We start from the raw sequence: 26,062 nt of genomic DNA on the forward strand, positions 1-26,062 counted from the left end.
TGCGGTGGGTGAGCAAGCCAACTCAACCTGCACTGCCATCCTCCAACCACCAGAGATCGCCTGCTCCCTTATCCCAGCATCAGTACTCCCTTCCCTCCCTGTGGTTATGACCATGACACGTGAGAAGGAGGAAGAGCGATGAGGCGAAGGGGAGGGAGGAGGGCCAGGGACAGAATCGTCCTAGAGCACTGATGAGACCCATACACAACTACAGTCTATAGGAGAGAGATTACAGTGTCCTAGGGACCTTTATACTGAGCTTCAGATGACAGGCTGAAAACCCCCCAACCCCGGTTCATGGAGGGGTAGTCTACTGTGAGGCCGTCCCTTATGACGGGGAGGTTGGGGACTGCTGCTGTAACACCTGTTTTTAAGGACCCAACCGATAAGTTGTTGGCAGCCCTTTCTAGAACCCTGTCCTCGGCAGGTCATACACTGCATCGGATCCTGGCTGTAACTTTAATCTGTTAAACCACATCTGACTGGTCTACATCCCAGAAATCTAGCCACTTCTGTGGTTAAGCTCATGCTTTTTGAATGTTTTGAGAAGGTGGCTGTAGCGTTAAATTTGAGCACTGACAGTGTGGTGAATGTCTTTGTTCTCATTTCTCTTATTTTGGTAAAGTGCAACCTTTTTACCAAAAGCTTTTGATCTGCATGGCCTTTGAGGGACAAGGTCTCTTTGGATTGGCTCTTGATAACATTATCAAGGATGTTACTGGTGCCAAGAACACCCATCTTCCTCAGCAGAAAAAGCCTAAGGAGCAAACTAGCAAGTCGTCTATCTCACTCACTGTCCAACGTCCTTTTTGTTTCTCCCCCCAAGCTTGGCTCACTGAGTAACCCACAAAAAGTCTGGCATTCAAAGTCTGCCAAATTCTCAGTCAAGTTTTTATCGGCTTGAAGGCTGGGTAGGCCGACTTGGTTGACTTGAAAGAGTAGGCCATTCCTAGCTTGGTGGCTCAGGGACCTGGCTTTAGAGTTGGGAAAGTCCTTTCTCCCTGTATTTTGGAATATTCATACAAGTGGTAGCCTATCAGTCTGGGTAGGAGTACTGGACAGCTTGTTGCTGCAGGGGACTTAGTCATAAGAGAAATCTTATCTCCCATAAAAACATCCTGGAGCTTTGGGCGACTTGGCTGTTCAGTGTTTGACCATGACTTGTCAGCCATGTACATTCTAGGCATAGTCAACTGGCAGGCAGATATAGACAGCCAAAAGGGCCTGGACCCGGGAGAGTGGTCCCTACACTTGGAGGTTTTTTAGTACCTGTGTCTCAGGTGGGAGACACCAGATGTCGACTTCTTAGGCCTCCAGGTTTAACAACAAATTGGGCAGGTTTGTCTCCATGTACAGCAATCGCCTGGCAGAAGCAGCTGGTGCTTTGATGGTTCCTTGTGATCAGTAGACCTCATCTTTGCATTTCCTCCCCTGAAACCTTTTTATTGTCTTTTATGTAGGATCAGTATTGAGGGCATTCAAGTGATCCTTATTATTCTGGACTGACCCAGGTGAATGGTACACCAACCTGGAAAGACTCCTGGCAAATGCTCTATGGGCATGTGTGGTTATAATAAAGCGATATACATCGTGAAACGCGTCAACCCGACACGTCTGTTCATGCACTGTACTGTCTGTCTGCTGTTTTCATGGAGAATAAAGGAGTTCGATTGGTTTTCATCTTATACCATTGAGTGCGGTCTCAATCTCTTTTTGGATGTTTAAATGCTCTATGGGCACTGCCACTGCCAAGGTTATCAGGACTTTCTGTCCTTCTAATTTGCCATTCTTCTCATGGTTGGCTTTGACATTGCTGATGAAGTCCAGATTAAGGGTCAAGGACATCTCTGGGTCTGTGATTGGACATGGAAGGCATGCTTCACTTGGTCTGATTCTTGTGTGTTCCACTATAGGAATTTCTCCGTAGAATGAATCCATTCCTTCCTGCAGCTGGATTTGAACCAGAGTTTGGTTCTCAGGGCTATTAGGGGTCAGGTGTCTCCCATTTCTATTAAATTTTCACAGACCATTGCCCTTCACTCTTTGATTAGGACCTCTGTACATGGGGTCTCGTGTTCCTTCAATGGTCTGTTCTCCAATGACTTCTTGGGATCAGAATATGCACGTGAGTCATTACTTTCTCTTTTCTCACCCACAAGGTGGTGTTTCTTGACAGTATTGGCTCTGCAAGGCAAAAGTCTGAACTGGCGGAACTGGCAGCCTTATCGTGCAGTTTTTGTACTGTATAAGAAGGTGGGGGTTGAGGCTCAGGACTTCTTGCCCAAGGTGTCATTTTCTGTCTTTTGCCTCAAACAGGACAATGTTCTCCATCCCTCTGCCTGGACCGGATTCATCAAAAAAGAAGTTTCCCTCATATGTCTGGATGTGGTTTGGACTGTATAAGTTTACAGGAGATCTGTCACTGCTTCTTTCAGATAATTGATTTAATCCTGAATGGACCCCAGAGGGGCGCTTCGGCTTTTCATTCCACCAGCTCTAGGTGGCTCAGACAGATTCTTATTCAAACGTATGGGCTCAAGGACCAAATTCCACCCTTTCATGTCAAGGCACACTCTACTAGACAGGGAACATACATTCCACAATAATAATTATGCTACTAAGTGTGTGCTGTAAATTGCCTCCAGCATTGCTCTTGTTTCTTCTTGCTAGAGGCTGCCATTTTGCTGACGCTCAGAGCCCCTGATCAGCAGTAAATTCAGAAATGTAAATGCAGAACTAAATCCATTGATCAGTCTAAAAAAAAGTTACATTCCTGGAATGCCGGGATTTCTAACTTTCAAATTTGCTTGTGTCCTCATCCAAACTATCAATCCTTTAAATGGTTGCCATAACTGATTCCACTTTAAGGCTGTCAGCAAATTGGCCTCTACAAAAATAGAGAGCAACTGAGCCTGTGTAGAGTAGGGTGAGAGTGTATTACTGGATTTTAAACTGTATAGCCACTTCTTTTTAGTGTTTTACATAGCTATATCTGCAAAAGGGACCAGCCTGAGGTGATCTAGCAGGACTTCAATTTCTGACTAAAGTTCCACATTAAAGCAGAGTTCCAGCCTAACCGCACACTCACCTGTCCCACGGTCTAGCGATGCGCCGTCTTCTCCCTCTCTGCTCTGCGGCGCCGGCATCACTGATGTGGGCACCCGGCTGTGAGTTTGCGGCTTCACAGCCGGGTACACACTGCGCATGCGCGAGTTGCGCTATGCGTCGTCATTGGCCAGCAATCTTCTGGGACCTCTGACATGTCCCAGAAGATTGCAGGGAGGGAGAGGAGAACTTCTGCTCAGGGCGGCGCTCCGAGCGGAAGTGGGAGCGGGTACCTGTCAAAACTAGGTACCCGCTCCCCCCCCCCCCCCCCCCCCAAAAAAAAAATGACATGCCAAATGTGGCATGTCAGGGGGTTAGGACTATTTAAAGTGGAAGTTCCACTTTTGGGTGGAACTCTGCTTTAAGCAACTGTTTCCCAGATTTGTAAGGCCACCACCTGGTCTTCTGTTCACACATTCCCTAAGGTTCTACTAGGTAGATATTTCAGCTCATCTGATGTAAACTTCAAGAATAAGGTCTTTCAGGTGGCTGAGCTGCAGGCAGTTCCCAGTTCTGTGTTGCTTCTTCTTGGGCCTATGAATGGTTGTTTGCTGTGTTGCACCCTCTTCAGTTGAATGTCCTGAAGGATAAAGACCTTGTGTCCCTCAATGGAAGAGAAGGAAAATACGATTTTTGCACTCACCGTAAAATCCTTTTCTTGGAGTCCATTGAGGAACACAGGCCCAACTCCGTGTTTACAGTCATGTTCTCAGTTCTTCTACAAAACAGGACTGGCCTACAGTTTTATGTTTGCCAGTGTCAATTTCTTATGTAGGCAGCAATATACCCTGAAGGATAAAGATTTCTTGTGTCCCTCAATGGACTCCAAGGAAAAAGATTTTATGGTGAGTACAAAAATCCAGTTTAACCTAACTCCTGCCTACCGTGCTTCAGAAGGGGGGTCAGCCTACCTATTTCCCTCAGTACAGATATCCTTTAAGCACATTACTCTAACCCATAATGCAGTGCAGGTGCCTTAGTCACTGGGACACCCCAATAGCATTGTGGGATGAAGGAAAGAGGATTCCAACAAACTTCTATTTCAAGAATCTGTAAGCAAAATCAGGGCCGTCTTTAACACAGGGCAAAAGGGGCAGCTGCCCTGGGTCCAGGCATTGTTGTGGGGCCCAAAGCAGCTGCCCCTTAAGCCCGCACTGGCTGCAAATAGGTAATAAGTGGGTTTTGGGAGGGCCTAAAAAAATATTTGCCCAGGGTCCAATCATAATTAAAGACAGCCCTGAGCAAAATGTTTTTTTTTCTTATCAAACAGGTTTTTAATTAGAAATAAAAATAGGATAGAGTACAGTCTGGAATCACAAAAAAAATTATTTTGCACATCAGCAATTTACCAATCAGCATAGAGAAACCTTCGCAGGGATCGCACAGGGAGTCACACAGGCACAGACACGGGGAACATACAGCAACACAGACTGTCACCCCAAACAGAGGCCCCACACAGAAGTACTTACCTGTACCAGATGGCGTGGGGAGCCTCTATGCACGGAAAACCTCTGTCCTCATCTGACGGAGTGCCGTGAGCCAGGGACATGACGCTGCAGCACTGCAGACGAGTCCTGTGAGGTAGCCACCTCACGGCTGCATCCCTGTAGCGAACAGGGATGGGTCGTTCGTAATGCCAGGGCGAACCATAGCTGAACGCTCGATGGCGGGCTGGGGGTCCATCTGACCCTTTTTGCTCTGGAGAACCAGGGCGGTCAGTCCGAATCCCAGCACCGCATGATCCATCTTCATCCGAAGAGAAGACTAACACTAGAAGCTGACAAAATAAACAGCTAGTAAAGTAAGAGAAAAAAACTGACATTTTTAAAGAAAATCAAATAAAAGATTAGGAAGGCTGAGACTGAAGCCCCAGCACAAGGGAGCCTGACTACTCCTGATGCTAGGCAGATTAAAACTGGATTGGGAGTGGTGATGCAGGGGGGGTATTGACCAGATGGGACAGCCCCCATGGGTGTGTATATGCTAATGCCTATTTCTTTGGACTAAGTCTATATGCCTAGCTATTCCTACGGATAGGAAGACAATACCCAACAGTGATGACTTAGAGGAGGCGGTGACTGTCGGAGGTTGTAAGATAAAGTAAGGTGTAGTTATAGTCAGGTTGAAAAAAGACACGTCCATCTGGCTCAACCAATAAAAAAACAGTAATGAAAACCTAACCATACAATCTCATATACACAATCGTATACCCACAGTTGATCCAGAGGATTCAAATGACTACAACACTTGCATATAGACATCTTCAGTCCAATAAGCATAAGGCACCACATAGCACAAGCGTACGCTCAGCCATCATCTCAGGATAATCTCAATCCAATATAAATCATGTTGGACGACCAGGACACTGCAGTAGCCACAATTGCACAACTTCACGTGGACTGAAGCCTGGGGTGTCCAGCCATGGCGCCCATATTTTTTCAAATTTTCTTGGGCAAACCCTGTGTAGACATATTTTTCAAAGATAAGGATGTTGCCCATGTGCGCCACCCGTAGCTGGTGGGCAATTTCCACATTTATAAGAATTGTTTTCCGGGCCTGAAATTGGAGTACAACTTAGTGCGACCATCAAGGGTTCCCATGAGCTAATGTCACTTAGGATACCTATCGGGCAATATTTTGGGTCAAGGGGTACATTTGGAATACCCTATTAAGGGTACCCAGCACAGCTGTCCAGTATCGGTGGAGCTTGGGGCATCTCCAAAGGAGATGGATGAGGTCACCTCTGTCACGTTTGTGCCTATATGCAGAGAAGGTCTAGAAGTACTCCCCTTTTTTAGGTTAGTTACTGATTAAAACCCTGCCCCGTTTTTTAGCTCTATGTGTCATGTTGGGGAAATCTCCCTTCACTTCCTGTGCTAGAGACCCAACAAGAAGTAAGCGTTTTTGTTAAGTAAAGGGAAATTCCCTTTTAAGTGTTAGCAGAACATGTGGCACATTAGATTTCCTCTATTCCTGCTCTTCTGAAAACAGTTGATTTCACATACTTTTCTGATGAAGGTCACCAGGAGAGGGTAAAATACACTAGCAGAGACAAAAACGGCAATAAAAATTACATTTTTTTTGCTATAGATACTTTAAGACATGAGGGCATGCTGGAACCATATTGTAACTATAACTCCCTCTCTTCTTTCTTGCAGTGGAAGGATATCCATTTATTTCTTCTCAATATGTGTCTCCTCCACCAAAGTATCCAGACAAAATGGGGTTTGATGAGGTAATCTAAAGCACACAGAATATTCTCTGCTTTTGCTTAAAACAGAATTAAAGTTCAGCTGTTGCAAACTGTGAGCAGGCAGGCTTTTTATTGCAATAAAATACACTGTCATGCCTGCTCACAGCGATCCCTGGACTGTAAACTGAGCTGCACATGCTCCGCTTACAGCAGCCGGCCAGCCTGATCGCTGTGTGCCGGAATGGCTATCTCCTGCACATGCATAGGAGTGATGTCATCCCTCGCCGGCCAATAAAGATGGTGAAAAACTGGCACACAGAAAAAGATGCCGGCAAGGGTACATTTGGAAAGGTAGGTATTTGATACCTTCAGTTCTTTAACGAAATCCATGGTCACTTGACGCACTGGGGTTCATCTACTAAAACTTCTGCACTCACTCTGGTGCAGCTGTAAATTCGATAAAAAGTGCAGCGCAATAATACTAATATGAGAATAGTCCAAAAAGTCACAGAGGATCCGTGAAGTGCATGAGATGGTCACCCAGGTCCCTCCACCAGTGAGGTATACACCGCGTTCACCTTAGAGACACAAATAAGCACCTGAACAAGGAGATGTATCCAGATAACCGGGCATAAACAGGGGGACTCTCCACAAAGGATCCAGGCAGCCAATCCAGGGGGATCTCCTCACATAATCCAGACTTTGGCCATTCACCGGTATACCATATAAAAAAGGGGGCAAAATCTAAATGCTCTATGTTTAAAAATACAATAACTTGCACACTCACATGAAGATGAACCAATTTCAGCATGAAAAAAGCTTCTCGGATGGCGTGAGGCGCGCCGCTTCACAAACCTGCGGTTTCCGGCATCACAGGCAGAGTGAGAATGGCAGCTGGTGACAAGCAGCTCCACCTCCCGTACGCGTGTCGTCCAACGGGACTTAGTCAGCAGGAGTGGAGCCACGCCATCTCCCTCTCCATTATATAGTGTCCTAATCATCAAGGAGACCACAGGAAGCTGTGCATGGTAGCCAATCAGCTTCTAACGTCAGTTTGTTCAATTAATCTTTGACAAAAAAAGCTGATTGGTTTCTGTGCAGAGTGGCACCAGACTTTGCACTCTCCAGTTTTACTAAATCTTCCCCAATGGGTCCTGAATCTTCTATCTTCCCCACTGTGTGGGCCTTTTCTTCTGGTACCCACATCACAGCCTGGTTGACCTAGGCAGATTCCATTGACTAAGGAAAGTGAAAGAATCGCGCCGGAGCCGTGAGCTTATCATATTGGTATCGCTATTTAATCTAATTGTAAAGATGTTGTCGGTGACCTGCTTTCCAGGCAGGTGACTTCGACACCTCAGGGGATCTCCACAGCTTCCTTGGCTTGTAGTGTAATGTAGAAAAAATGTGAATTGAAACGCCACAACACTAATAGGTCCAGATATGACTCTAATCTAGTAAGAGGACAAAAATTGCTGCTGGTTGAACTGTCTAGGCCACATCCCTCATGTACTATAGAGAACGATTTCCCCTTGGTGTTGGGATTAAGTCATATGGTGTTGGATCATAACAAGTAAACTATGTTTAAATAAAACAAAATATTTATTGATCCAAAAACATTTTTATATTTGTTACATATACAAATGGAAGTACAAAAAAAAAAAAGTTTATAAAATAATGGTGCCCTCGGGTTCGGGATGGTCCTTCCTCCAGGTATGCAGTATGTTCCCATTGGGGTACCCTGGAGATATGGAGGTCCGAAACCCCCCAGTGGATACTAGTTTGGAACATGGGAACTAGCTTTCCATGCAAGATATGCTAGTTGATGTTTCCAGATGTGTCGTCTTACCTCTAGAATGTACCTATACCTTGTTCTGTGACAAAAAATCATTTTGTACTGTATTTTTCTGTATGTGACAATCTTGAATAAAAATTATTGGAATTAAAAGGTTTATAATAATTTACTTGTTCTGATCCAACACCATATGCCTTAAAAGTCCCAACACCAAGAGGAAATAATTCTCTATAATGTTAAGAGGGGACAATCAAGTCAAAAACCTTTTGAGGGCCCAAAAACACTTGCTTCATCAGGGTTTGCGATAGAAACAATGTATATGGTCTAGATCAGGCATGTCCAACCTGCGGCCCGGAACCGCAGGCAATGCGGCCCACTGCCCCCTGACAATTTTATCTTTTTTTTGCTGGGGAGGAAGAAAGTCGAATCGGTGGCACGGCCACAGCGGCTTCCAACTAACTGTAGGCAGAGGCTGCCTCGGATGGGAGCATCCACTAGTTGTGTTAAATTAGTGCTGGGGGGGAGGGTGCAGCAGCGCGGGAAGGGTGCGGCGGCGTTTTATTATTTATATACCTTAACTATAGTATATATTTTATATGCAGCCCGAGAATTTCTCTACACTCAATGTGGCCCAGAGAAGCCAAAAGGTTGGACACCCATGGTCTAGTAGGTAACTGCACCTTAAGGCCCCTTTCACATGATCAAACTGATCAGGTCCGCCTGTCCGTTTTTCAGGTGGACCCGATCGGGTCACTTATTGACCACTATGGGGAGGCGGATACGCTGACAACCGCCTGGCATCCGATCCGACAAGATCCGCTGAAAACAGACACATGGAGAAAGGCTGGCCATCCATCCAGGGGGTCAGATAGGATAAAAACGCACATGCTGTCTGTTTTCATCTGATCTCCCCATAGTGGGGAGCGGGACTCGGACTGGTCTGTCTCTGCACGGACCTGTCATCCACCTTCTTAGCAGGGATCAACAGAGCGATCCCCGCTGAGCAATCGGGAGTCCATCCAAAGGGATCCACCCAGTGTGAAAGGGGCCTTAATGGCATTTCTTCCAGCATGATGGGAGCTTGAGAGGTCCTGCAAAGAATGGGAGAAACTGACCAAAAATAGGTGTGCCAAACTTGGAGCATCATACTCAACAAGACTTGAGGCTGTAATTGGTGCCAAAGGTGCTTCACCAAAGTATTGAGTGAAGGCTGTGAATACTTTTGTACATTTGTTTCGTTTTATATTTTTAATACATTTGCAAAGATTTCAAACAAACTTCTTTCGGATTTGTAAAATCTTGAGGAAAATAATGAATTTAACCCATTTTGGAATAAAGCTGTAATATACCAAAATGTGGAAAAAGTGAAGCGCTGTGAATACTTTCCGGATGCACTGTACAGGTGTAGGGGAAGTATGGTTGTCAACAGTAAAGACAAACCAGAAGGTAAAATAACCCTTGGGAATTTCTTTTTCTTTCCCTCTTTTTGAGAGTTTTCCCATCACTTTCTGTCTGGACTAACACCCAAACCTTTTCTCTTAGGTGTTTCTGATTAATCTGCTCCGTCGTCCTGAACGTCGGGAAAGAATGCTGCGCTCTCTATATGAACAGGAGATATCCTGCCGTGTGATGGATGCTGTCGATGGAAGGTGAGCACTTATATTTGTTTTTGATCTTGTCCTCCCTGTCTCTGGAGTAGAACCAGGCAGGGGCTGTCCTCCCTGTCTCTGGAGTAGAACCAGGCAGGGCTGTCCCCCCTGTCTCTGGGGTAGAACCAGGCAGGGCTGTCCCCCCTGTCTCTGGGGTAGAACCAGGCAGGGCTGTCCCCCCTGTCTCTGGGGTAGAACCAGGCAGGGGCTGTCCCCCCTGTCTCTGGAGTAGAACCAGGCAGGGCTGTCCTCCCTGTCTCTGGGGTAGAACCAGACAGGGCTGGTCCTCCCTGTCTCTGGGGTAGAACCAGACAGGGCTGGTCCTCCCTGTCTCTGGGGTAGAACCAGGCAGGGCTGGTCCTCCCTGTCTCTGGGGTAGAACCAGGCAGGGCTGTCCTCCGTCTCTGGGGTAGAACCAGGCAGGGCTGTCCTCCGTCTCTGGGGTAGAACCAGGCAGGGCTGTCCTCCGTCTCTGGAGTAGAACCAGGCAGGGCTGTCCTCCGTCTCTGGAGTAGAACCAGGCAGGGCTGTCCTCCCTGTCTCTGGGGTAGAACCAGGCAGGGCTGTCCTCCCTGTCTCTGGGGTAGAACCAGGCAGGGCTGTCCTCCTTCTCTGGGGTAGAACCAGGCAGGGCTGTCCTCCGTCTCTGGGGGTAGAACCAGGCAGGGCTGTCCCTGGGGGTAGAACCAGGCAGGGCTGTCCCTGGGGGTAGAACCAGGCAGGGCTGTCCCTGGGGGTAGAACCAGGCAGGGCTGTCCCTGGGGGTAGAACCAGGCAGGGCTGTCCCTGGGGGTAGAACCAGGCAGGGCTGTCCCTGGGGGTAGAACCAGGCAGGGCTGCCCCTGGGGGTAGAACCAGGCAGGGCTGTAGATAATGAGAAGAAGCCAGGTGTGCAGGGTATCTTGCTTCTTGGTAAAGCTTCTCGTTCTTACAGCATGTGTTTTATGTTATTTTTACTTTGGAACTTCTGCACTGTTTGAAATCAGCATGGAACAAGCAGAAATTCTTCTTGAACCTCCCAAAATTAATAGTTTCACTATGTGCAACAGGAACATTAGAAGCTTATCAGGCAGACAGCTGAATTACCAGCTGGAATGAATATCTTTATGGCTGTCATACCTATAAAAAGATTTGTAATTCTGTTTCTCACGCACAACTTTTAAAACACAGGGCGGCAGGGGGTATGGGCATGATCGACCTGCAAGACTACTTTGTTGCAACACAATTGACTCAACTCAACCACTTTCAGACTGGAAGGATTTGCCCCCTTAATGACCAGGCCATATTTTGCGATTCAGCACTGCATTAATTTAACCGAAAATTGCATGGTCGTACGACGCTGTACCCAAAAAAAATTGTTGTCCTTTTTTCCCACAAACAGAGCTTTCGTTTGGTGGTATTTGATCACCTGTGCGATTTTTATTTTTTGCGCTATAAACAAAAAGAGTAACAATTCTGAAAAAAAATAAATTTTTTCACATTCTGCTATAGAACATTCCCCCAAAAAAAAATTTGAGTTACATTTTAGGCCAATTTGTTTTCTGCTACATATTTTTGGTAAAAAAAATTACAATAAGCGTATTTTAATTGGTTTGCACAAAAATGATCACGTCTACTAACTACGGGAAAGATTTCTTTTTTTTTTTTTTTTTTTTACTAGTAATGGCGGCGATCTGATTTTTAGCAGGACTGCGACATTGCGGCAGACAGATCGGACCCCTGACTGACTTTTTTGACACTTTTGGGGGGACCAGTGACATTACTACAGTAATCAGTGCTAAAAATATGCACTGTTACTGTAATAATGACACTGGCAAGGAAGGGGTTAACACAGTAAGTGGTCAAGGGGTTAAATGTGTACCTAGGGGCGTGTTTCTAACTGCATGGAGGCGGGGCTTTTGAAATGATTAGAGACCTGTGTTCCTATATAGAAGGATCACAGGAGCTCTGTGATCATTCCAGAGAGAATGGTCGGATGTGTTTACAACAGCTGACCGTCCTCTTTTCTCTCAGCGGGGAACGATCGCGGGTGTCAGACGGCAATCGGAGCCGCCTGCCCCGTGCATCGGAGTCCCCGCTGACTAGTGGGGGCGGGAGCGCGCCGGCGTGTGCTCGCCCCCTAGCTGCAGGTGCGCGTCCGACGTATACCTACTCGTACAGCTAGTGTTATCCTGGCCCTGCCGGACAGCACAGCCAAATCGGTGATCTAACTTTTTTTTCCACAGTAAGGGTACTTGCACACAGTACTTATGTTTGAACATCAGTATTCCTGGCCAATATTTTAGGCATTTTATTTTGCACATAAGTAAAATAAATTCTATTTCCCAGAATGCAATTATAACCTCTTTAATGTTTTATGTGCGTAGTTCTGATGACCTGGGGGCTCCGCAACTTTGCAGGGTTTTCCTCTCACTTCCTCTTTGGCTATGGAGCAGGAAGTGAAGGGAAATCTCCACGATGGGACACAGATGGCAAAAAAAAAATCTGACAGGGGTTCCAACCCTCCTTTGCGCTATCCAAAATGGAAAAAAAAGTTGCCTATAGTTCTACTTCAACCAGTTCAGCTTGGTCACTGCCCCCAGTCATCTGATTTGAAGTAAAGGAGAATAACCACATTGATACCCTCACACATCCATACTTTGAATATACCCTTAGTAAACTTGGCACAACCAATAATATTCCCTTGGCAGTTTAAGCATTCAGTGACAAAATGCATTTACAGAGGTTTCCTTAACCAGTTACCAATCGCCCGCCGCAGTTTTACTGTGGCAGGCTGGCTCTACTGCGTGAACCGATGTAGCTCTACGGCGGTCACGTGTGCGGTGCTAGGGGGCATGCTCCCGCCCCCACTAGGCAGCTGGATTGCCGATCCACGGGGCTAGCGGCCGTGATTGCCTCCAGGCACCCGCGATTGCTCCCTGCTGAGAGAGGGACGTTCAGCTGTTGTAAACACAGCTGACCGTTCTCTGAAATGATCACAGAGCTCCTGTGATCCTTCTATATAGGATCACAGGTCTTTGTGGTCATTTCACAAGCCCATCCCCCATACAGTTAGAAAACACTCCTCTAGGCTCACACTTAACCCTTTGATCGCCCCTGGGTTAACCCCTTCCCTGCCAGTGTCATTACAGTAACAGTCCATATTTTTAGCACTAATTACTGTAGTGTCACTGGTCCCCCCCAAAAATGTCAGTTAGGGGTCAGATCTGTCCGGCGCAATGTCTCCAGTCCCACTAAAAATCAGATCGCCGCTATTAGTAAAAAAATAAATAAAAATGACATAACATCTTTCCCCTAGAGACTGTAGACGTGATAACATTTGCGCAAACCAATCAAAATACACGTTTATTGCCAAAAATATGTAGCAGAATACAAATTGGCCTAAAAGGATGAAAAATTTAGATTTTTTTTAATTTTACTTTTTTTTTGAATGTTATATAGCAGAATGTGAAAAAAAAATTTCTGTCGCTCATTGACAGACGTAGTCCTCGTTGATTAATAACAACTCGGGTTATACTGCCCTCTACAGGAGTAGGACTAGACAGGAAAGAAAACGTTCTGGCCACTCACTTCCTGCTACAGCAAATCAGTTTTTTTCTGTCTAGTTAGGAGTAAGGACCTAGATGCCTTGCTGGGATCTTCGGTCCTGGCAGGATTTTTTTTTTCTTAGAAAGATTTTTTAGACAGCTTTTTTCTCCAGTGTTCCTGTGAGATCTTCAAGCAAGAAAGCTGGAACTGGGCGACGGGCTGGATGTTGAGATCCAGTGGTCACCCCAGTTCAGCCTACGAGCGCGTGCAGGCCATACCTCCGCGCTGGGTCGGCCGCGACATAGTCCCACTGGACGGGGACTGACCCAGCGAGTTAAACGTCTCGCAGAAACGCCAATGACCATGAGTCACGGCGTCCGTATTGGTCGACAGCCCTCCCACCCCGGTGAAGAGGGGTACTGTCAGGAGTTGGCGCCCGCCTGGTTCCGGTATGGTGAGTAGTATGTTCCTCCTTTTCCCCCTGACGGGTTTTGTGGTGAACGCGGGCCCCTCTCTGAAATGGTAAGGATGGGTTCCCCTCTATCCTATAACAGGTCACAGATCCCCCTATTTGAGTGTGATTTTTGTGAACAAGAAACCAGGAGGCTTGGTTTGGGAGCTGACAATCTAATGTCATTTCAAAACTGTAAAGATGACTCAAGTCAGTGGCAGTACTAGAATATTACTGTGGTAGCATAAGGTATCCTACCTGTCAGAGGTGTTCACAGGGCGATGTCTATGCATGTATAACTGCAGTCCAGATCGCATTCCTCCAGCAAGGGCAGGCTGCCTTCCGACGGCCCACGGACTGCATGCGGCCCGCCAGGGTCCGGTACCGCCGGCCAGGCTGATCACCGTCCAGGGTGAAGTTTGGGGGGCCGATGCACTCCCGCAGGCCGCTAGGCCGAATACAGCATCCCGCAGGCCGCTGCTAAGCCGCCGATATCCTAACAGGCCGCCGCCATTGTCTTGCAGAGCACACGAGGCCGCCATATTGGCGTAGCCTCGTGTCTCCAGCATGGGGGCAGCCATGTTTGAGGTGACCAAACACCTCGTGGAGCCAGGGGGAGGCACCGGAAGGCGTGTTAAGGGGTGGAGCCGCCTCCTTTACCCAGGAAAAAGGGCCAAAGACTTCCTGTCTGTAACAGGACAGCACTGAGCAAGCTGATGAAAACTTCTGTGCATCAGGGATGAGCCTTGGGGTCTCTCTTTCTCTCTGTGGGGTCCAAAAAGGCAGGTAACACTGAGGGGCGCTGTTGCGACTGGGGGATACAAAAAAAAAAAGTTTTTTACTTTGTCATTTTTTGTCGCTGGCAAATGTCTTGTATAATCATTGACCCTGCCGCATAGGTATCCCCACCTGATCCCCTCAAGGTGGCCGCAGGACCCTCCAGTACCCCACTTGTTTTTAATGCATTATCGGCAGTTTTGGAGTCTTTGGTATCCCGGGTGGAGGTGGCCTGTCAGGGACGGGGGTCAAGAAGCGACCCCCGCCTACCCCTATTTTTTATCTGATACTTGAGATATGGATTCGGAGCTGGTCAATGCAGCTGCAGGTCCCTCTTATGGGGCTGTTGTCTCAGGTAATGTTTCCTCAGCAGTGAGGAGAACGTTTCTGCCTCCGCCATAGCACAAGAGTGGTGGATGCACTAGTTGTGTCCGTCCGGGAAACCTTTAGTTTAGAGGTTACACCGGCAGAGGTAGCTGAGACTGAAATTCTTTTTTGGGTACTTGTTAGCCTACCAAAAGGGCGAAGGATTTTCCTTTACCCAAATGGGGTCGTTTTGAAACGAACCCCTGTTATTTCCTAACGCATGGCTAGGCGCTATCCGTTTGAGGAATCCCTCTTTAAAGGATAGACGGTACCACCTGCTGTCTTGCCACAGACTGTTAGGATAAAGAGGACCTCGTAACCAACGAGGACCTTCCCTTTCTGCTCATAAAGAGTTTGTTCGTTCCGCGAGGGCGGGCGATAAGGCAAAACCCTCCAAAGCCCCTTCAGAGGGTTTTTCAAAGGGCGCTGGTCGGCTAAACAAAAAGTCCGGCTCAGCCAAGCCTGAAGTATACAGCCTGATGCGCCCCTACCCATCTCTGGGGTGGGGGGATGTCTTCACCGGTTTCCGGATCCATGGCTTGCCAGAACCCCGGACTAAGGGGTTCGCGAGGTCATACGGTCCGGATACAGGATCGAGTTTCGATCCCTTCCACCGGTACGATTCTTCCCTTCTAACATTGAACGGTTTCAGGGGTTCTATTCGAACCTGTTCACTATGCCCAGGAAAGAGGGCAAGGTGCGTCCAATTCTGGACTTGGGGAAAGATGGAGTCCATCCGAACAGTGGTGGCCTCCCTGCATCAGGGGGAGTTCCTGGCGTCCATAGACATTTAGGATGCCTATCTTTATATCCCCATCATCGCAGGACATCAGCGTTTTCTTCGCTTTCCCAAAGATCATCCCTGGTTCCCACCAGGAGACTGAACTATCTGGGCCTAATGTTGGATACATCCTGGGCAAGAAAGTTTCTCCTTGCGGAGAAACTCCAGAAGGTTCAGTCAACGATTCGGATGTTGCTGTCCGTCAATTGGCTGGGACTGATGGTGGCCTTCTTAGAGGCAGTACCGTATACCCAGTCTCATACCCGAATTCTCCTGAAGGAGATTTTTTCTAATGGAATCAGAATTCCGATTTCCTGGACAATCGGATCCGGTTGAGCGAGCGGACCAGGAAGTCTCCGATGCTCAACCAGGGGAAGTCATTCCTTCCGATAGCATCCAGGTTACCAATAGGGTATCGGAACTGAGAGCGATCAGATTTTGTCTGATTTACTGGACCGAGCAGCTCTAGAGCAGCCCGATTCGGATCCAATCGCACTATGCCACGGTCGTGACTTATGTCAAGAAAGAGGCACTTAGAGTGTCCTGGTGGCCATCAAAACGACTAGCATCTTTCATTGGACGGAACGGTTTGTTCTGGATCTCCCCGCAGTGTTCACTCCGGGGGTGGGAAATCGGCAGGCAGATTATTTCAGCCATCAGCTTTTGGATCAAGGGGTATGGCCTCTTCATCCAGAGGTTTTTCACTAGCTGTCCCTTCATTGGGGCACCCCGGATGTGGATCTGTTGGCACCTTGGCTCAACAGGAAGGTGCGGAGGTTTGTAGCTCGCACCCGCGATCCTCTAGCGGATGCAGCAGAAACGCTGATCGCCCCATGGGAGCAGTATCAGCTACGGCATGCCTTCCATCCTCTCAAGTTACTGCGGGAACTTCTTCGCAGGATAGAGGTGGAGGGAATTCCAGTTATTCTGGAAATTCCGGACTGACCTCGTCGAGCCTGGTACGCCGACTTGGTGAGGCTAGTCGCGGACGCTTCTTGGAGACTTCCTCTCAGGGAGGATTTGCGGTCTCAGGGACCGATCTTCCATCTTGCTTTACAATCGCTGGCTTAATGGCCTGGCCATTGAGACCCAGGTACTGAAGGACAAGGGAGTGTCAGCTTCAGTTATTCCTACCTCTAGTTAAAGCAAGGAAAGCAACTTCCAGCACATGGAAGTCTTATATTGCGTGGTGTGAATCTTTTGGATTTCCCCCACATACCTATTCGGTGACCCGAATCTTGGTCTGTCTGCAACAAGGGGTATAGCAGAAACTGTCCTTGAGCACTATCAAGGGTCAGGTTTCAGCGTTGGCAATCTTCTTTCAGAAACCTTTGGCTAATCATTCCTTGGTGCGGAATTTCATCCAGGGGGTGCGACATCTGGCTCCACCAGTCCGCGCGCCCTTACCGCCCTGGGATCTTAATTTAGTGTGGTCGGTTCTTCAGAAACTTCTCTTTGAAGATATTGGGGAGATTCCCTTACTTACATTATCCCAGAAGGTGGCCTTCTTGGTGGCCATTACTTCTGCACGCAGGGTGTCAGAACTGGCCGCATTATCTTGTCGTTCCCCATATCTGGTGGTTCATAGGGATAAGGTGGTTCTTCCGAATCCATCCTTCCTTCCTAAAGTGGTTTTCAGAGTTTTCATCTGAATAAAAATATTGTTACCTTCCCCGTGTCCTAAGACTAGCCATCCTTGGGAGTTTGCATTACACTCCTTGGATGGGGTTCAGAAGGATACACTTGACTACTACGAACTTGTTTTCGTAAGACGGACTCACTTTTTGTGATCACGGATAGCCCTTGAAGGGGGTTGCCTGTGTCTGCCGCGACCATATCTAGATGGACCAGTCAGACGGTGGTACAGGCTTATTCTATTAAGGGTCGGAATCCTCCGTTCCCTGTTAAGGCGCACTCTACTCGGGCGCCTAGTGTCTCCTGGGTCTTCCGCCATCAGGCGTCAGCGATCCAGGTTTTCAAGGCGATGACTTGATCGTCGGTTCATACCTTTACAACATTTTATAAAGTTGATGTGATGGCATCGGCGGATGCCTCTTTTGGCCACAAGGTTCTGCAGGCCGCAATCTGAGGAGACTGTTGGTCTACCTCAAGGGTTTGTTGGGTGTTCACTTAGGTCTCATCTTTTTGCTCGATGAGTCCTTGATGCTTCTAGTTGGCTCCGGTTGTGCCTTCTGGATTTTGATTTCTGTTATCCCACCCCTCATTTGTGGTACTGCTTTGGGACGTCCCGAGTTGATATTAATCAACGAGGACTACGTCTGTCAATGAGCGACAGAGAAAAATGGATTTTTGTAAAATCTTACCGTAAAATCCTTTTCTCTTAAGCTCATTGACAGACGTAGTACCCGCCCCTCTGTTTTTGAGTTGGGTTGGGTTAAATTCTCTAAACACTGCTTTGTGACATAACTGAATTGCTGAAGCAGGAAGTGAGAGGATATACCCTCTGGGACTGCCCCTAGGGTGTGGCCAGAAAGTTTTCTTTCCTGTCTAGTCCTACTCCTGTAGAGGGCAGTATAACCCGAGTTGTTGTTAATCAACGAGGACTACGTCTGTCAATGAGCTTAAGAGAAAAGGATTTTACGGTAAGATTTTAAAAAATCCATTTTTTTTTCTAAAATGTTGCTAAATTTTTTTTTATAGCACAAAAAAAACATTTTGTTTACCAAAAATATGTAGCAGAAAACAAATTGGCCTAAAATGATGAAAAAATAGATTTTTTTTTTTTTTTGGAATGTTCTATAGCAGAAAGTGAAAAAATATATAATTTTTTTTTCAGTATTGTCGCTATTTTTTGGTTTATAGCGCAAAAAATACAAATTGCACAGGTGATCTAATACCACCAAAAGAAAGGACATCAATTTTTTTTGGGTACAGGGTTGCACGCCCTCGCAATTGTCTGTTAAAGTAACGCAGTGCCGAATCGCAAAAATGGCCTGGTCATTAAGGGGGAAATCCTTCCGGTCCATTACTGGTTAAAGGCCAAATTCAGTTAAAAAAATAAATACATAAACTTTCGCAGGAAAAAAATTGCATTTATTTTTACAAAGCATTGCACCAGCAATCGTAGGATCAGGGGTGCAATGTCAGGCTTCTGCACACTTTTCCTCCAGCTCCCTGCCACTACCCCTGTATGTGCTTTGCGTTGGATTGTTGGTGGAAGTGTCAATGGACTATCTGTATGCTGAATTAGCTACACTTGGGATTCATTGAGAACTACCCACGGTGGCAGATGGGACTTGTAGTTCCATTGATCACAGATCTCTGTGAAAGAATGATGTGGATGAAGCCCTGCACAGCCATGCAAAATTCAAGTGACCATGGCTGCGGAAGTAAAGGACCCCTGCATGCTGTCATGGATGGGGGCTGCTTAGCAACATTTTACACCCTAAATAGGGATACAATATGTTGCTAAAGCTGGAGTTACCCTTTAAATTAACTTTAAAAAAAACTGCATTTGAAAATTATTATTGGATCCAGATTTTAATTTTTTTCACCAAAAAGTTTTATTGGGTTTTAAAGTTTGTATACAAAGTACAAATCTTCTGGAATATAAAAAACTAGGAGTATAGCCAGTTACACACGATGAGATTATCGAACGAATGATCGTCTTTTTTTTTTTTTTGCATGCTAGGCTCCATATCGAAAACAAAGGTTACTAAAGTACGAAAATTCTCGTACGACAATAAAAATTGGGAAGTAATGTAATGTATTGTTTTGTATTTTTGGATGAAAACTGTACTGATTGAATGAAAACCATATGATCTGGTATTGTACAAGGAAAGTTTTAGCCCCCGTTCACATAGGGGTGATCCGACTTCGGGCGGCGACCTCCGAGATCGCGGTGCGAGCAGCGCGCCGCGACCTCGGAGCGGCCACCATGGACTTCATAACATTGAAGTCTATGGCGGTCGCCTCCGGGTCGCCCCAAAGAAGCTCCGGACCCTTTTTCTAAGTTGGAGCGACTTGTGTCGCTCCTATTAGAACGGGTCCGCAGCTTTCCTATGGAAGGCGACCTGCGGCGACCTGTGAGGCGACCAGGTCGCCTCATGGGTCGCCCTAGTGTGAACTGGGGCTAAGTGTTTGTCCCTTTGGATAATTTAACCACTTAAGCCCCGGAAGATTTTACCCCCATTCCGACCAGGGGTTTTTTTGCAATTCGGCACTGCGTGACTTTAACGGACAATTGCGCAGTCGTGCGACGCTGTACCTAAACGAATTTCACGTCCTTTTTTTCCCACAAACAGAGCTTTCTTTTGGTGGTATTTGATCACCTGTGCGATTTTTACTTTTTGCGCTATAAACAAAAAGAGCGTCAATTTTGCAAAAATTTTTCAAATTTTTTTTATACGAAATTCCCCAAAAAAAATTTAAAAATAAAATAACATTTTTGGCCAATTTTTTTCTGCTACATATGTTTGGTAAAAAAAAATCGCAAAAAGCGTATTTTGATTGGTTTGCGCAAAAGTTATTGCGTTTACTAAGGGAAAGATTTCTGTCCATTTTGGTGTTTTTTTTTTTTTTTTTAACGCGTAATGGTGGCGATCTGCGATTTTTTTTTTTATTTAATTTTTTTTTTTTATTTTTTAATTTTTTTTTTTTTTTTTTTTTTTTGCGGTACTGTGACATTGCGGCAGACAGATCGGACCCTTGACTGACATTTTTGACACTTGGGGTTACCGGTGACATTACTGCAGTAATCAGTGCTATACATATGCACTGTTACTGTAAAATGACACTGGCAGGGAAGGGGTTAACTGTATTGGAGAAGGAGGGGTTAAGTGTGTCCCTAGGGGTGTGCTTCTTACTGTGATTGGACATGGCTGCTGGTGTAGGAACAGTGATCAACGGTCCTACATAGTAGAACCGTATGATCACCATTCCTACACCGGGGAGAATGACAGGCGGCTTGTTTACATTAGCCGCCTGCCTTTCTCCCTTCACGGCGGACGATCACGAGTGACCGGTGGACATCGGGTCCGCCGGTCACACGCACGGACTTCCCAGGGAACGAGCCGGGGCGGGCGCGCGCCTCCGCGGGCACGCGCTCGCCCGCTATTGGCTCACAAGGAAGTGACAGGCTAGTGACGTACCGGTACGTCACTTTGCCTGGCTGGGGCTGACCACTGCAGTATATGTACTTGCGGCGGTCGGCAACCGGTTAACCGGCAACCTATTAAGACGAAAGCTGTGTATTAAAAATCTGATTGTACGATCAATAACTTTTTTTTGTATGATTTTTCTGATCGTGTGTACGGGGTTTTAGAGAAAACATGTCAGAGGCTGATACACAGTAGCTGGTCCATCTAAACATCAGAACAATACACATAAATTTAGAGATTGATAACATGCTGCTGTCACTGAAGAGGCCCCTGCTTATGCTTATTTACATCGTATACTCAGTTATCCTGACTGGGTCGTCCTGACATCCAGCAGGATAAGCCGCTCGCGTGCACCCGCAAAGGCGTGCAGAGCGGCGATCGGTGGTGCGTTGTCACTCTGACAAACCGCACCTCCGATCCCGGTAAAGAGCCTATGACGTAGGCTATTTACCATGTGATCAGCTGCGACCAATCACAGCTGGTCACAACCAGATCATAACCAGGAAGTGCCGTTTTTCGGCTTTCCTCCATTCGCGCTGACAAGGCACGAGTAGAGGAGAGCCGATCGGAGACTCTCCTGACGGGGGTCTGCACTGATAAATCAGCACATTGATTATCTGTCAATGATTACATGGCGCTCTGATGTTGGTGGGTGGCATACCATGAGGTAAAAATATAGAAACTAAAAAATGGGTAGAAACATATAAAAAAGGATGAGGTGGACGGGGGGAGGGGACCCACAAAAAGCAGCTGCCAGCTGGAGCAAGGAGAGGCTCTGAGAAGAATAAACAGAAAGAAAGCAGCGCCAGCTTAGTGAAGCATAAGGTTTATTAATACAAAAAACACATAGTGACTTACTCTTAGGTAAGTAAAGGCCGGTACGGTAGGTGATTGGGATCATCCATCTTCTTCTCCTGGATACCGTTGCAGAAAGGAGGGGTGCCGGTGGTGCGTGGAGGATGTCTGGCAGCCTGTCTGATGGTGCTGTGGTGGTGGACTCTCAGTGGGGCTCCACTTCCTACTTCCTGTCAGCCTGACATCACTTCCTGTGAGGGGAAAGATGGGCGTTGCTTGCTTTCGGAGCATCCGTGCTCCTTCATTAGGCGCCTATGATGGATGATCCCATTCACCTACCGTACCGGCCTTTACTTACCTAAGAGTAAGTCACTATGTGTTTTTTGTATTAACAAACCTTATGCTTCACTAAGCTGGCGCTGCTTTCTTTCTGTTCATTGATTATCTGTGCAGACCCACCAGGGATGCCAACTAGAGCCCACCAGGGATGGCAATCAGTGCTAATTAAAAATGCCAATCAGTGTCCATTAGTAATGCCTGTCAGTGCCTCATCAGTGCTGCCTATCAGTGCCACACAGTGCCCATTAGTGCCGCCTGAGTGCCCATCAATGTTGCATATGGGGGCTGCCTAGGAGTGCCCGCATATGGGGGCTGCCTAGGAGTGCCCGCATATGGGGGCTGCCTAGGAGTGCCCGCATATGGGGGCTGCCTAGGAGTGCCCGCATATGGGGGCTGCCTAGGAGTGCCCGCATATGGGGGCTGCCTAGGAGTGCCCGCATATGGGGGCTGCCTAGGAGTGCCCGCATATGGGGGCTGCCTAGGAGTGCCCGCATATGGGGGCTGCCTAGGAGTGCCCGCATATGGGGGCTGCCTAGGAGTGCCCGCATATGGGGGCTGCCTAGGAGTGCCCGCATATGGGGGCTGCCTAGGAGTGCCCGCATATGGGGGCTGCCTAGGAGTGCCCGCATATGGGGGCTGCCTAGGAGTGCCCGCATATGGGGGCTGCCTAGGAGTGCCCGCATATGGGGGCTGCCTAGGAGTGCCCGCATATGGGGGCTGCCTAGGAGTGCCCGCATATGGGGGCTGCCTAGGAGTGCCCGCATATGGGGGCTGCCTAGGAGTGCCCGCATATGGGGGCTGCCTAGGAGTGCCCGCATATGGGGGCTGCCTAGGAGTGCCCGCATATGGGGGCTGCCTAGGAGTGCCCGCATATGGGGGCTGCCTAGGAGTGCCCGCATATGGGGGCTGCCTAGGAGTGCCCGCATATGGGGGCTGCCTAGGAGTGCCCGCATATGGGGGCTGCCTAGGAGTGCCCGCATATGGGGGCTGCCTAGGAGTGCCCGCATATCGGTGGTGCAGGAGAAAATGTACTTATTTACACACATTTTTAAAAAATGTTTAACCTAAAATTTTCGGTCTCTTATTTAGCAAAAAAGAAAAAACCCAGAGGTGAAAAAGAAATCTGTATTTGTAGGAAAAAAAAAAATGATAAAAATTGTGTTTGGGTACAGCGTTGCATGACAATTATCATTCAAAGGGTGACAGCGCTAAAAGCTGAAAATTGGCCTGGGCAGGAAGGTGGTGAGAGTGCCCTGTATTGAAGTGGTTAATGTTTGATTGGCGTGCCCTGTTTAAGATGGTGGGACTGATGAGTAAAGATTAGAGGGCATCCAAGCAGATCCTGGAGAAAGATTTTTGCTAAATAGCGGTTTTAAAGGTAGTTCTTTTTATTTTTTAGCCTCTAGTTTTTATATATCTCCCAGTTTGTGTGTCAGTATTTTGTATTATATATAATTGTCTGTACGTCAGGGCCGTCTTTAATATTGGACCATGGACAAATATTTTGTTGGGCCCTCCACTTATTACCCATTTGCAGGCAGTGCAGGCTCAAGGGGCAGCTGCTTTGGGCCCCACAACAATAACTGGGCCCAGGGCAGCTGCCCTTTTTGCCCTGTGTTAAAGACGGCCCTGCTGTAAGTAACCAGTCATTGAAAGTGTCTGTTACTGTCCCTTTGTAGTATTCAATTTCTGTTTCTCAAATTCTTCCAGTGCTTTGAACAGCAGTCACATCAAACATATGGGAGTAAATCTATTGCCGGGGTTTTATGATCCATTCTCTGGTCGGACTCTTACCAAAGGGGAGGTGGGCTGTTTTCTGAGCCATTACAAGATCTGGCAAGAGGTAAGGTTTCCTGTTTTATTACTACACAAATCCGTATACGTGTATATATAGTAAAACCTTGGATTGCGAGCATAATTTGTTCCGGAAACATGCTTGTAATCCAAAGCACTCGTATATCAAAGCAAATTTTGCCATAAGAAATTATGGAAACTCAGATGATTCGTTCTACAACCATTTATTCAGAAGTCCTTCAGTTTATAGTCCATATAAAAAGATTATAGCAATGTATCAATCCATAAATGGTGCCTCCACCAAGGCGATTAGAAGCAAAATCCAGCAGGAGCTACGGAGTATAAAAAAGAGAGGCGCATCTAAAGTGTAGCAATGTGAGGGTAGTCCCCATCACTGGCAATGAAAGACACTATATGTGGGGCCCTTGGAGTAATGCTGCTTTAGATTCAAGTCCATGTGTCCACAAGACAGTCACTCATAGCAGATGCTAATATCAGCTCAACCACCTGTCTTCCACGCATTAATTGTGCTAATTAACTCAGCTATTGTCTACTGTGTGGATGTGTTTATACTTGTAATAATGTGTGTTGTACTTTTTGAGCTTGATCCCGGCAGGAGTGAGATCCTGATTAGTCAAACCATTGTCTAGGTGTGGATTCCAATTCACCTATTGTTTGGTGGCTAATTTGATTCTCTTGAAGGATCCTTTATGATGGGATTAGCCTTGTGTCAGCTGTACCTCCTCATCTAAACCAGGGTTTCTCAACCAGGGTTCTGTGGAACCCTAAGGTTCCTCCGGAGGTTGCTAGGGGTTGCTTGAGCAATGGGCAATTTCTGCCTCTCAGATAAGTTCCCAATGACACCATTGTTCCTTTTAGCTATCTGTAAGTGGGTATTTCTTCCCAATGATAAGAGTAAGGAGCATTCTTCCCACTGATTGTCACACCAATGTGTCATGAGTTGTAGATTTTTTTTCCCCCGAGACCAGAAATTTATTTCAAGGGTTCCTCTGTGTTGAAAAGGTTGAGAAAGGCTGGCCTAGGCAATTGGAGCAGAAGTACCACCAACCTCTTGGGACACGTCCCTGATCCCAGAAGGTACATTTTTAATAAATAGCAGGGATCTACGTGATGATGTGCACGCGGTTTCAGTGGCGGACGCATGCCGCTGGAGCCGCTTTCCCACTGGGATTAGACACAGCGGGAGCCAGACCGCGAATGGAGCGGGCTCGATCGCCGCCGGCCTCCCACAGCTCTTCTGTCAGTTTCCCCGAAGACTGTCTGCCTATGTAAACAAAGCAGGCAGCTCTCCTGTCAGACAGGCACACAGAGGTCGCATGTTTTAGCTAAGCTGAATCACCGATCTGTGTGCCTTTCACAGAGCCCCCCCCCCACAGTTAGCAAGCACATTTAAGACCACACTTAACCCCTTAATCACCCCAGTGTTAACCCCTTCCCTGCCAGTGTAATTTATACAGTAACAGTGCATATTATTTAGCACTGATTACTGTATTAATGTCACTGGTCCCCAAAAAGTGTCAAAAATGTCAGGGGCCCGATTTGCCCGCCGCAGTGTTGCAGCCCCGCTAAAAATTGCAGATCGCCGCCATTACTAATAAAAAAGATTGTAGCACCCTACAGGTAGGTGCTAGGTAAATGCATAGTGGGCCTTGTCTGCCTAGCAGCAGGGCCATGATTTCTTTTTGGTCAGGGTGTCATGGCTTCCAGATGTGTCTGCTGAGGGGGGAAGTCTCCCCACTGACTCTGTGAGAGGCTTCTCATAGGGCAGTGGAGGAAACCAAGCATAAAGTCAATGATTACATGGCGCTCTCTGGTGTTGGTGCGTGGCACACCATGAGGGGAAAAGGTAAAAATATAAAAAGTAAAAATGGGTAGAAAAATATATAAAAGGATGAGGTGAAAGGGGGCGGCGCCCACGAAAAGCGGCTGCCAGCTGGAGCAAGGAGAGGCTCTGAGGAGAATAAACAGAAAGAAAGCAGCGCCAGCTTATTGAAGCATAAGGTTTATTAATACAAAAAACGTAGTGACTTACTCTTAGGTAAGTAAAGGCCGGTACGGTAGGTGAATGGGATCATCCATCTTCTCCTGGATACCGTTGTGGAAAGCAGGGGTGCCGGTGGTGCATGGAGGCTGTTGTCTGACAGCCTGTCTGATGGTGCTGTGGTGGTGGAGGACTCTCAGTGGGGCTCCACTTCCTGTCAGCCCGACATCACTTCCTGTGAGGCGGAGGGAAAGATGGGCGTTGCTAGCTTTCGGAGCATCCATGCTCCTTCGGCAGTGGAGGAAACCCAATCAGGAACACAATCGGGCTTGTAACTACCCCAGAAGACAGATTCTGCAGCAAAGCA

At 47.2% G+C, this 26,062-nt stretch overlaps 1 protein-coding gene across 1 annotated transcript in view; it reads left to right on the top strand.

The window, feature by feature from the left end:
- CERCAM (cerebral endothelial cell adhesion molecule) overlaps positions 1-26,062 on the top strand; it is a 55,878-nt gene that overhangs the window by 13,503 nt on the left and 16,313 nt on the right. The window contains exons 7-9 of the mRNA XM_082262664.1: positions 6,264-6,340; positions 9,636-9,742; positions 23,610-23,742. Of these exons, the coding sequence (XP_082118790.1) occupies positions 6,264-6,340; positions 9,636-9,742; positions 23,610-23,742 (317 nt within the window). The remainder of the gene's footprint in view (positions 1-6,263; positions 6,341-9,635; positions 9,743-23,609; positions 23,743-26,062) is intronic.

This window comes from Pelophylax lessonae (assembly GCF_965119305.1).
Source record: "Pelophylax lessonae genome assembly, chromosome: 7".
Taxonomy (NCBI): domain Eukaryota; kingdom Metazoa; phylum Chordata; class Amphibia; order Anura; family Ranidae; genus Pelophylax; species Pelophylax lessonae.